At 40.7% G+C, this 13,109-nt stretch overlaps 2 protein-coding genes across 4 annotated transcripts in view; one reads left to right on the top strand and one right to left on the bottom strand.

Annotated features, from left to right (window-relative positions):
• Window positions 1-13,109, bottom strand: part of TRMT1L (tRNA methyltransferase 1 like) — a 331,995-nt gene that overhangs the window by 127,526 nt on the left and 191,360 nt on the right. The gene's annotated exons all lie outside the window — the stretch shown is intronic.
• The window catches only part of CUNH1orf21 (chromosome unknown C1orf21 homolog), a 124,613-nt gene that overhangs the window by 103,414 nt on the left and 8,090 nt on the right, over window positions 1-13,109 (top strand). For all 3 annotated transcript variants that reach the window (XM_061345721.1, XM_061345722.1, XM_061345723.1), the window contains 2 exons: window positions 5,392-5,468; window positions 9,000-9,060. In XM_061345721.1, the coding sequence (XP_061201705.1) occupies window positions 5,392-5,468; window positions 9,000-9,060 (138 nt within the window). The remainder of the gene's footprint in view (window positions 1-5,391; window positions 5,469-8,999; window positions 9,061-13,109) is intronic.

Below are 13,109 nucleotides of genomic sequence, written 5' to 3' on the forward strand. Positions count from 1 at the left end.
TTGCCCAATTTATTAAAAAAGATACTTTATCACAGAATCACAGGATGGTTGAGGTTGGAAAGGACTTTTAGAGGTCATCTGGTCCAACCTCCCTGCTTAAGCAGGGCCACACAGAGCTGGCTGCCCAGGACCAAGTCCAGACAGCCTTTAGACGTCTACAAGGATAGAGGTATCTGTAGGGGTGAGGCATGATGGACAAATCCTTCATGCTTAGTTGTGGAAATTTTGGCCTGATACAGCAATAGTATTTATTAAAATATTCCACTTAGATGTTATTATGACTAAGATGTTATTATGAAACACAACTTCAGGCTTCATTCAGATCCACAAATAAAAGCTGTGTTATCAACTCATTATGAAGGCCAAGGTGCTTCAGGCAGCAGGATGGCAGCACTTGCTCAAATAGACAGGCTGAACATTGTTGCCTTAGTTGCCTCAGTTATAAGGCGCTCCTTAAAACTGAGCTCCTGTGGTGAATTGCAAATGTTTTATAAGAGTCCAAGGGCAAGACAGGCGTCAGTAGTGGAGTGATGCTGGCACTTGGTGACTTGTTTCACAGTTGTGTGTTCAGGAGTCTGTGTGACTGCATCCATATTTGCAGCCAACTGGAAGATGTATTGGAGAGATCAGGGGTTGTCGTGTCCACTATTGGCTCTTCTCATCACCATTTGCTTTTAAGAAAGACTTATTTTGGAAAGATAGAAGGTCCTTCTGATGGCTGTGATGATAACATCTTTCATAGGTGTCTTCTCACTATGAGCTGTTTATTCCAGCTATTTCTCTGTGTCTCTTTGTGTATATGCCATGAAGGTTAAATTCATGGACTCTAGCTTCAGGGTCCAGTGTATATTTTGGAGCCAGTGTGCATCTGGAGCATGTGGAGTATGTGCATATCAAGGCCCTCTCCATCCTGGTTTCCAAAGCTCAGCCCATGCAGGCACCTGCCTCATTGTGCAATAACTTCATGACTTTAATCATCTCATCCCATTCACAGGATCATGAGAGGAGGTGGGGAATGGGCTCTTTATGTTAGTGCCAGCCAATATACAAGATCCACCATTCCCCGCCTCATCACCAAGCATGCCCTAGACTCCCTTCTAGACAGCACAGCGCAGGTGTAGGCACATATACACGTTATGGCAGGGATAATGTGATTCCTCTGAAATTGCATCCAAGAATAATCTTCTTTGACCAGTATCTGAGCTTTTTCAGTGCTTGATTTCCCCCTTCATTATAAAGTTACCCCAAATAACATTTTTGAGTGGTTTTGCTTCCAGGAAGCTAGAGAAAGCAGAAAGGCTCTCTTCCTGGGAAATTATAATACAAAAAATAAATGCTCATGTATGTAAAGCAAGGGAACTTGAGTAAAACCTCACAGGTCAGTAGTTCTCCCTCATTCACCCTGGTACACCAAGACAGTCCATGTAAAATGCTATTATCTGAGGCTGGTCCTCATAGCTGAAGAACATAAAAACTGCTTGGCTGGCATATTGAAATTGTACATCTTATCTTTCATACCGTTTCTAACTGATGCATTTGGTTTTTTTCTTTTCAAATAACATTATTTTAATAATGAATTACATAGCTCCAGAAAGCAGTTTGAAGGGCACCGAGGGCTCCTTTGAAGAACCGTGTCATCTTGGTATAAATCAATAATACTGTTTTATAAATATTTGAATAGCTGTAAGCCTATATTGAGTAAAACATGATCACTGTCTGGAGAGACCTTTGGTGACTCTGTCAACCTCAATGTATTTTAGTAGTAAATCTACAGAGACAAATTAATCATAAAAATTATACCGATCTGGGGGAGCATGCCACCTTCAAGCATTGGTGGCTCCAAGATAGAAGTTGGATACTTCGGCCTTTTCCAAATTAAACAAAAAATAGCCTTGAGACTAAGACCCTCATTTTACTTACACTGCATTTTACTGGTTTAGGTGGGTTTGGTTAGATGGGGTTTTTTTTGCCATTTGAATCTCTATTTGTTTAGTTATACTTATTTCAGACGAAAAACAAAGACCAAAATGTGACTAAGTTAGTGAAAATCGGCCATTAGATTAGGTAGTAGAATTGCTGCTGTCATCTTTAGTCGATTTTCCCTGGCCAATTCAATCAATTAAAAATGCATAAAATAATGTATAGGCTCTTCATAAAATGTGTTAGCACTTATGGAAGCATCTCTTAAAAATCAGTTCTCTACTAAGGTGTGAGTGCTGAGTTAAGAAGGACTGTTAGCAGCTTACCTGAGTCCATCTGTGGCAGTCTTATGAAAAAAAAGTGGAATACTTCAAATGAAGTTCACATTTCTGTAGAAATGGGTTTGTAAGAGGGGAAGCATCAAGGGAAATGTTGACAGATATTTAATTATAATGGCAGTAGTGGCTGTTGCAGTGTTAATAGCATCTGGCAGCAGAGTCACTGCCATCTGTTAATGCCCTGAAATTCTGAATACAGTGCATCCTTTATGGAGGAATTAACAATAATTAATGAATCTATCAAATGAAATCACCTTGATTTGATCACAGCCTTATCTTGATAATAATTAATTGCAAAATAATGGGAAGTAAAATGTCCACTATTTGCCTTTTTACTATAGACAAGCTAATGCTGCTATCCAGGTACAGCATCCTGGAGGGTTTACTTTCTAAGCTTCTGTTGTGTTGTATCATTTACTGCATTTACTTTAAATAATCCTTAGAAGCAAGACTAGATTAAAAACAAACTTTTGCATATTAATTTCTATTTGCAGTAGATTAGATCTCTTAAACCAATTACAGTTCTGTTGATGCATGTTAACTTATTTAATGTTAAACAAGGGAGAAAATGAGGTTACACTAAAAGAAGTGACCTTTCAATCAAAGTCAAGACAGTCTGGAAGAGCAGTCTGACTGCATTAAAGAATTTATTTTTGGTTTTGGTTTTGGGTTGGTTTGGGGTTTTTTTTTTCGTAAGCTCAGTAATAGAATCCAGACCATTAATTTCTGATGAGTCAGTTTGTCTTCAAAGTAATGTGGAAAAAAATATTCTTTTTGTTTGTATTTGGAAGAATTATTTTTTAATATCTATTTTTATTGAAGCCAGTATTTCAGTCAGTGCAGTGAAGTTTCACTGCTGTAAATAACAGCTATAAACAAAGCAACAGCTAGTTCCAGACCTGGCTGGGTTTTATTTTTCTCTTAACTCCTCTTTTTCTGTTTGTTCCTGCTGGGCAACAGATGGAGAAGGTAACATACTTCCTGCTCAAGTAGAAGAATTGTACATAATAGGTAATCGAGATATGTTAATTATCAGAAGCAATAGGAGGAAAAGAGCAAACTTTTCAAGTAAACTGGAATTTTATTTCCCTCTTCCTATGTGACTCAAGTAATACTCTGAATATTGCCCTGGGACCCACAGAGAGAAGGCAACATATCTCTTTCTTGTGTCTTTCTGTTTGTTCCTAAGTAACAAGTTTATTTAGGCTGGGATTTGTGCTGATTCCAGCTACTGATAGAGCCGCACTGACACCAAGCCTCAAGCTGAGGTGTGGAAAGCCACCTATGCACTGTCCTGATTTATCACAGCTCCCACTGCAGGAGCTGTAAATCAGAACTTCTCTCCCCTTTTCATAACGCAGTGGATTCACATCAGTTTCTTGCTGATGAGAGGTCCATGCCTCCAGGGTGACAGTGTGCAAAGACAGAAGGTGGCCCAAACTTGTGTTGTGGTAGGTGGGCAGGAAGTGCTACAGCTGCAGAGCATGCCTATGGCTGGACCATCCAGATGTACCATTCCACATATGTAATGCAGACCATTCCCAGTTTCTGCCCCTGACCTGTGGCAAACTCATGGAGCAGATTTGAGGATAAAGTGTCATCTGGTGCATGAGGTTGGCATTTAGCTGATTTCTGGGTGTGGTGTCTTCTCCATGAAGCATATCCCCTTCTCTTTAGTTTGCTTGACAATTGTAGAGTTGCTTGGCAATTGTATGAGTACATAGTCATCATATGGCTAAGTACATGCATGTTTACCACACGCACAACATGCAAGTACATAGTAATCTCCACTTAACACTGTTAAAATTAGAAGATTCTTTGAAAGCAAGTGATTTTGTCTTCTGTTCTGCTTTGAATAGACATCATGGGATCATGGGCAGGCAGTGGCTGATAGGATGTAACAAGCATAGAGATACTTAGAGGTATTTGTTAAGGCTTAGAAGAAAGGCTTGTTTCTCTTTCACTGTTATTTTCATGCAAGACACTGTTTTCTGTTTAGGAGGATTAGAAGATATGTATTAAACAGTGTTAAATACACTGAGGCAGTTGATGTTTACAGCCCTTGTAGAATTACTCGTTAAAAAAATAACTGCTAGACAGCCTCTTTTTTTTTATTTTTTATTCAGTGCTTTAGTAGCCCTCTTAAAAATTGTGTTACGTGATTCAGACATTCAAAGACTAAATAAGACAAAACAAAACCACCAAAATTACCTACGAAAGCCCTAATTCTTGGGTTTGCATCTCTTAAGTTGTCATGGGTATGGTGTGCTGAAGAACTTCAGGTGGATTTGTGGAGTGGGTGAGCTGTAACACAGTGCTGGGAAGTTCCAGAAGGGGCTGTATTGTTCTCCAGGTTTTGCAGACAATAGATACGTGTGTGCACTAAGCTTTGATTTTCACGTTTTTGACGTCAGGGCAATATGTTGCCTTGAAGTGTCAGCTCTCAATTAAGCTCTTCCCTCCCCATGACTTTTTTAGATGTTTTAAATGGTTCTGGTCTTCTGTGGAGGACGAGAAGACGTGTTTGTGTCCCTGCCTATAAGGATACTCCAGTTTGTTTTCTTGGCCCCCTTGTGTCCAGTTTTCTGGCTAAGCAGGTCTGCCATTGCTCCTCTTCTTACTGGCATGTTCAGTGTATGCTTTCTCCCACATACGGTATTCCACATGATGCTGAAGTTTCTCACCTCTCTTCTGAGCAAACCTGCAGGTCTGGGTGATCTGTGATTCTGTCTTTTCAGTGCTTTGTCTTGCTCTGTTAAGGTACCAGTTGATATTATTGATATGACTCTGAGGAGCCAAGCTGCAGCTGCACACCTCGTTTTCCATGGACCACTGGAGAGTTACTAGATAGCGCAGTGTTTGACGGCTATATGTCCCAGACAGATTTTTGCCTGGTAACCCAGAGGCAATCCCCCAGGCCATCGAGCCAGTGACATTTAAAAATTGCCTGCCTAGGGTCACTGCATTTTGTTGTCTTTAATCTTGTTTTCAATGATCTTTTCTTACTTGATTGTACAGGTAGAAGAGCTTGAATCCAGCAGAGTGTGACACCATGATGACAAATGCCTGTTGCAGTTTGTGTGGTTAATAAATACTGATGGTATCTTTGTTGTGTGTGTTTTGTGTGTTTCAGGAAAAAAGTGCCAGTTCAAATGCAAGACTTAAATCTAATAAAGAGATCCCAGGATTAGTACATCAGCCCAGAGCAAAGTAAGTTTATTGGGTTTTGGGGTTGTTTTTTTTTTTTTTAATTGTAATACAAATAAACACCGAATTAAGGAGTATCTGTAAGATTCCTGATTATTGCCTAGTGAAAACCAACTGGTGGTTCCAGCAGCCCTAAAACCATGCTCAGTTTAAATAAAATAGGTATGGTTGCCTGTGTTCTGAGACCAGTAACAACTGGACAGCACTTGTGCCAGCATCCCTCCATCATCCTCTTGTTTGCCCAGCTAAGAAGCAGGATTTAAAATTGCGTGAGATGCATCTTGCCATGCCTTTTAGGAGTGCCATACTATGTTACTTCTCAGCTTTCTATGCAACTTACTCATAACCAAAAATTCTATATGCACTAGTGTTCTAAATGCTATCTGTTAAGTTCTCAGGAAAGTTTTTGCTAGCTCTTAGCTTAGATTAGCAGCTATACTGTCTAGGATTAGGAATGGTAAACTTCTTCCATTGAAAATTGTCAATTTGTTTCTCAAAATGAGGATTGTTTTGTAGCTGATGCTTTTTCCATCCTTTGCTTGCTGTTCTGTGCCTGTACCCTGCCTGATATCAGTCAGCATTACATATGCTATGAAATACTCAACTCTTGTGACAGAGCTGGTCATAGATATTAGTAATTCATTTCTTATCTAAATCACCATTACATTTTAATCACTAATTGGATTGAAAATAACATTATGTGGAGACATGTATCAGATTCATAACAAAGAAGTGATAAAGCTTTGCTGCTGGAATTTAAACAATAGCAGAAATGCTGTTCTTTATGCTGTGCCTTTGGGGTACTTACTAACTTAAACTTGCTGCATACCAAGTGCATTGTGCACTGTTTCAAGTCTGGAAACTTTACTAATTTTCTAACCAACTGACAGTATAATTCAGCTTCCTTTCAAAAGGAAAAATGGAGTGCGTCAGATGTAATTGCAAAGAAGTTCACAGTAAGGAGGTGGAGATAAAATCACCCTTCAGCAAAGCTGTGCTTCATAACTGTGGCTTGGTCCTTCCAAGGAGGGTTAGAAATGTATGTAAGATGCTCTAATGGGAGGCTAATGAACCTGGGCTTAAAAAAGGGCTGTTTCTTTTGATGGGTCATCTCTTCTAGTGCATCCAAGGCATTGTGTTTCTGTTTATAAAGTGGCTATATGTGTTCGAGCTGCTAAGCACCAAGCCAGCAAATCTCTTGTTATAATGTGCAATTTTTTTTTAAGGTTTATCCTCTAAAAACCCTGGTAATTCTGACTGCAAGGGGGAGTGGCAATGGGTGGCAGCTAAAAGAGCAGAAATTAAATAGATAAATCATTGGATGCATCTTGTAAGACTGTTCTTGTAGAACAGGTGGTACTTCAAAACAAAACATGGACTATGTACCACCTCATAAGTTAATTTACAATGGAGGTAGTTTTGATAGGTTGGATGTAAAAGTAAGAATTGTGAGGGCTCTTCCTGTTTGTAGAAGGATTCAGATTTTTACTTCTAGAACCCTGGACTCTAAAAGCACTGTATGTAGGGAGCCAGCTTTACATGTGTCTTTGAAAGAGACCAAGAGATTGGTCTTTCACCCTTATACTGCATCCTGATACCTGCTGTACCTTCATGGGGCTTCATTCCTGCACCCTGCCCCAACCTCTTAGACACTTAATGTGTTTGATCATCCTCAAAACTGCTATGTAATCAGGTATGCTGCATCAACTACACGGAGACATGTTCATAACTCATGGAGTAACAGCAGCCTGAAGCATAAAATGAAAATAGTATTTGGTACTATTTTTACCCTCCTATATCACAAAGTCACAGAATGGTTTGGGGAATCATAGAATCATAGGCTAGTTAGGGTTGGAAAGGACCTTAAGATCATCTGGTTCCAACCCCCATGCCATGGGCAGGGACTCCTTACACTAGACCATGTTGCCCAAGGCTCTGTCCAGCCTGGCCTTCAACACTGCCAGGGATGGAGCATTCACCACTTCTTTGGGCAACCTGTTCCAGTGTCTCACCATGCTCATCATAAAAAACTTCTTCCTTGTGTACAGTCTAAATCTACCCTCTTTCAGTCTAAAATGGTTGCCCTGTGTCCTGTCATTACAGGTCCTAGTAAAAAGTCTTTATCCATGTTTCTTATAAGGCCCTTTAGGATATTGAAAGGCCACAATAACGTCTTCCTGGAGCCTCCTCTGCATTGAACAACCCCAACTCTTTTCTGACGATCATGGTCTGCAAGGGCTTGAAGACCTCCTGTGGGGCTTTGCATGTGTATGACAACGGAATATTCCGTTTTTTCCCCCCCTTCATTTAGTTTCCTTATAAATTACGATTGGGGTGTAATATCTCATTTTATTAGAAACTGAATCTATGATGTTGCAAAGGCAAGAATATATTTCTAGCACTTACCTACCCAGAAAGGGCTGTACAGTCCTAAGGTCCTTCTCCAAGACACCTGAATATGCAGGCAAGGGGGTCGGCTACCCCAAACACATCTTTTCCCTGTTTCAGGTGTAGGTGGAAACCTGAGGGACAGGCAGTCAGCTGGGGGCACAAAATCCCACAGCTACTGAAAGCTGAATTGTTCCCTTTCCTGAATTGCCAGCTTTAGGTTTTAATGCCACTTTTGAGACCTTCTCTTCCGAAACTGAGCCTTCATTTATGTCCAGCATAAGCAAATCATTGTATACGTTCATCCTGATAGCAAGTGAAGTATGAATGCTGAGCTTTGTAGGGAAGTGCATCATGTTGGGCACTTAGAAAAAGTATTAGCTCATTACAGCTGAAAGGATCATGCTGAGGAAGAGAGGACTGGGGTAGGAATTCAGCAATCCAAATCAGCTTTCAGTGTCAGAGAAAATCTCTGAGATTGTGTCCTTCTAACCATTTGACATCACTGCTACTGCCGGCACCAGCCTCCATTCTTCCTTTTTTGCAAAATCATATAAATAACCCTGAGCCTCTTGGTGCCGCAGAATTAATTGAAGTGAATCATCTGCTGGGTCTGCTTAGGGAGCAGTACCTGTCTGGGAGGGAAGGACCAGCCCGGGCTTGTAGACATTTCTGGGTGTTGAGTGCAGAGCCCAGCTGTAGCAGGGTATGCACGTCTTCCAGTGCAAGGCTTTAACCTCATATCTCATAGTAGGCATCTCATTTTGTGGTGGTGAGTTTGACAGTCTTGGAAGACCTTCTCTCTTGATACAGAAAGGGCTCTCATTAGCCCAAGAAATGGTAGTGGGCTATAAACTTTCTGCACTCTGTCTGGGAAAGGGAATAGTCTCCTGGATGCATGTGGGTCCTAGTTACCATCCCAAGCCTAGCATGTATACACAGAACTAAATGTAATATTTTTTCTATGGGCAAGCAAAAAAAAAGGGGAAAAAATTAAATTATAATTGTAGCTGAAAGTGAAAACTGATTTATTTTGCACAGTGGTAAAAGCTGACAGCTGGCCCCTCGACAACCCTGGACTGCAGCATCAGTATTTTAAAATTGAATAAGTCCTTTTGGTACTCATACTGTTTCTTTGCCTTTCAGCATGCACATCTCTGAAAGCCAACAAGAATTCTTCAGAATGCTTGATGAAAAGATTGAAAAGGTAAGACACAATAAAGTAGAAATACATTTTCACTCAGGTAGCGGGCACACAGGTTTCCTGGCTCCATGGGGAGGACAACTTGACATTGCCTGTTGCAGCACTCCATGTTCTTCACTACTTGGAGGGGCTCTGATCTGAGTTCCTCCTTGGTTAGATAAAGCTTGTTGGTTAAGTAGTTCAGGTGCAAAAAGAAAAAAAAAAGGTAAAAGAGGTTGCAGGAGGTACTGGAGAAAATCCAAAATGAACAGTCTAGGATGAAGGGCAAATTAACCTACTGGATTAGGGAGAACAAAGTGGGGGTTTATGCCCTTAGTGATTTGCTCTTTCATTTAACCTCTGTGGGAGACAAATGGAATCTTAATGCCGGTAGTATCTGGGATACCCTTCTAATTTCTTGCAAAATCTTTTCAAAATAGCTCCTGGCTCCAAGGGATAGTGTAGCTGTGTATGCAGATAACCCTGCCTCAGGACATACACTGAGCAAAATAATGATGCTGGAGATGTTTTGAAGAAGAGGTTTAATAGTTCTTTGCGTATCTCATTGTCTGATAGCAGCTTTCATGTTTTTCACAAATCTTTAAAATGAGAATCTCAGCTTTTTCGTGAGACAGTAGTAAATAATTGCATCACACATAGATGGAAAAGTAAGACTTAAGTAATTAAATGGTCTACTTGGATTGAGTCTGGAGCTCAGCTTTTGCTTATTCCTTGAGTTGATGTTCATTCACCAATATACTCTTTACACTTAAAATTTTGGAATGGTGTGTCTTATTTAATACTTCATACTAATACTTGCTTCCCCAATTACAATGAAGTAATATGTGCTCCCAAGTTTAGACTGGACATTAGGAAGCATTTGTTTACTGAGAGGGTGATGAAGTACTGGAAGAAGCTTCCTACAGAGGTGGTCAATGCCTGAATGGAAGTGAAGAGGTGTCCAGTATTTCACAGGGGTAGGATCTTACTTGACCTATATGCATTTAAAAGTAGAATTTGTACATATCCATAGTATAGCTACATCTCCTTTGAATAAATGCATTTGGTTTGTATTTTGCTGGGTGAATGCATTTTGCTTCTGCTCTTCCTGGACAACACCGTTTTCTATAATGTCAAACACAAAATATCCAGTGAAATGGATTTTCCAAAGACCTGTCTTGTCTACAGACCAGACCATCTGATGGCTGTACCTAATTATGAATTGAGGTCAGGTTTTGTTTTCGAGATTTGTTTCAGGACAGTAATAGCATTTATTCACCAGCTGCCACAATGAGATGCAGTTGACTGTGTCTCCTCGCTGTTTGGATCATACTCTCAGATGGTTACAGGTGTTCTACAGGGCTCTTATACTAATTTATCTTCTAGATTAGGAGATTGCCTATTTAGAGCAAATACATGGGTTTATCTATCAAAGACAGGGAAATGGCTCCCATGCATTTCAAGCTGCTGATGGTTGATGAGATTGGCGTGAGTTAATGCACAACTGAACATGGGATTTGCTTTCTCTGGGGACCTTCTGTGCCTAAGGAAATAGTGTTCCTAAGAGAATTTTGGCATTTTTAATTAATCTTTGCCCACAGGATGTTATTTTTCTAGGTATCTGCCACAAGTGCCAAAAAGATTGGAAAATATGAGGGGTTTTATTCGATTCCTAAGTACCATTTTGAATCCCTTCTTCAGGGAAATGGAGGACAGCAGTCAAACAGTTAAAAGAACTGTGTCACTGAACAGCTTGCCAGTTACACCTGAAATAGTCTGCAGGGATGGGGGTCATTGCCTGTGGTTGATGAGGTCCCAAAACATGTTGTAATGTTCACATGTTAACTAGCCATGAGTAGTGTTGGATATGTAACAGAGACATGTTGTCCATTGCTGCCTCCACAGGCTGTGTCTACAGAAACTATGGAACAGAGAGATTTCAACTTGTGATGAAATTCCAAGGGATGTTAGGTCACGTACTACAAATAAGTGACAACAACTCTAACAATTAGAGAGGAAAATCAAATGGGTGTTTCAGACTCATCAAAACAAATGAACAGGAAAGTCAGCTGAAATAGAATTTCTGCAATCAAAGTGTGAAATGGAAAGAACACAGGATGATGTTTTAGCAACTGAAAATAGGAAGTATTTATTAGTATGAAGTGGTATTATTATCCTGGCGATCCAAAAAAAAAAAGACTTAATGAAATGGTCTGCAGAATTTCTCTGAAAGTCTAATGCCTGTTGGTACCCAGCACACACCTGTGTTCCTAGCTGCCTGTACAGCGCTGAACTGCCTTCTGCAAATACCACACAAAGGTAAAAGATAGAATGCCAACCCCAGTGCATGGAGCTTCTGTCTACCAAAATTTGGTGTCAAAACACTGAGAGATATTCAGAGTGAGGCATCTGTTCCTATCTCTGTGTGAGTGTGTGTTCCTGCTCAGAGAGCTAGAGCTGAACTTGCACGTATGGAACTGTGTATGATTATAGTACGTCAATTCATGGGGCTTGTTGGAAGGGAAAAATGCTGGAACAAAGTCTCAAAACTGAATGCTGAGGTAGGACTGACTGAGAATGTGAAAGTCAGACTCACAATAGGGTTAGATGATTCTGCTAGAGTCAACCCAGAGGCAGCAAAATTTGAAGAAATGCCATTAATTGAACAGGATGACTCAGAAGAGAAAGTTAATCCTGAACACAGTGTTTGCAGGCACAAGTCCATAGACTTGAGGGAGCCCTGTACAACCAGGGCTCACATGAAAGTATGAAATAAAAGCAAAATTAAAAGCTATGATGCATGAAGTGCTGAACGCAGAAAATTTACCCCATTCAGCATTTGCTAGTGAAAACACATTGATGATAGCTATCATGGAGAATGACTGCTTTCTCTGAATCCTACATACAGAGCAGTGAAACAATCATCAGAAATTATCTGTCTCCTTTAAGTATATATTATTACTGTAAGCCATGGCACAGTGTGTAGGCAGCTGTCTCACTGTAGGAAAAAACACCAAGGCTGAGGTATAATTGAACAGTTGACAAGTGATTTCTAGGATTGTATCTGGGGATTGTACCTCCAGAAAAGAAGCATCTCTGGCTTTGTAGTTTAAAAAAAACAAACCCAAAACAATCCAGGTAGAACTGCACCAGAGGAAATCCTCACTGGTCCCATCATCATAAGCTGTTTCCTACATAGATACAGTGGTTTGCAAGTAATCACAATGCAAACGTGCTTGTGAAAAAACAAAGAGATTAAGAAATGTCATAGCATGTGAAGATGTCTTGCTACAAACTCATGTGGCCGGTGGATGTCCTGAGCCCCTGGGCATTGTGTTTCCACTGCCACAGGGGATGTCACTGTGGGTCGAGAGATAATTTGCTCTTGATCAGCAGCACTGGTGTTGAAATTGCTTTGCAAGACTTTCTCTGCCAATCTGCACACCTGGCCACTGGTAGCTGGGTTGGAGACTACCAGTTTGTTGTTGGAGGCCATGGGAGGGATGCCTGGCGGCAACTCGCTCCATTGCCTCGTTAGTAAAACTGGGCATGAAATGCAGGAGGAAGACACAATGCAGCTCCTTGTATCGTATTTAAAGAGTGCTGTTAGAAAAAGGGGGGTTGCTAACTGAAACGTATGCAAGGGTGGAATTATTAGCCTAAAACTCATTAGCAAACTGGATTGCTCTTAATGACTTGATTGATTTTTTTTTTTTCTCTAACAAAATCAGAAACGGACAAAAATTAGCACAGTAGACAATTATTTCATGCTGCCTCTCAGCATTTTCTTCCCGTCCTTTCTGTGAGCACTGTAAACAAAACCAGATTGATGAAAAGGGTTCCCACCACAGAGCCAGGCTAACATTTCCCAGCATCGGCCATCTCCTCTGAAAGGGGCCACTGTGTCCCGCAAGCTCTTTCAGCCATTGCAGAAGAAAGAGCTGCTTGGTGCAGCACATTTTCCTCTCCCGGGCCGGCCGGCCTCCTCTTCCTCCTCTCCAAGCCAGGGCCACGGTGTGAGGATGCTGGTGCCAAGCTGCAGAGCTGTGGCGGAAGAAGCATCTCCTTAGCTG

This window comes from Neopsephotus bourkii, unplaced genomic scaffold (assembly GCF_033783945.1).
Source record: "Neopsephotus bourkii isolate Nb327-2 ecotype Australia unplaced genomic scaffold, CSIRO-AGI_Nbou_v1 NB_234, whole genome shotgun sequence".
Taxonomy (NCBI): domain Eukaryota; kingdom Metazoa; phylum Chordata; class Aves; order Psittaciformes; family Psittacidae; genus Neopsephotus; species Neopsephotus bourkii.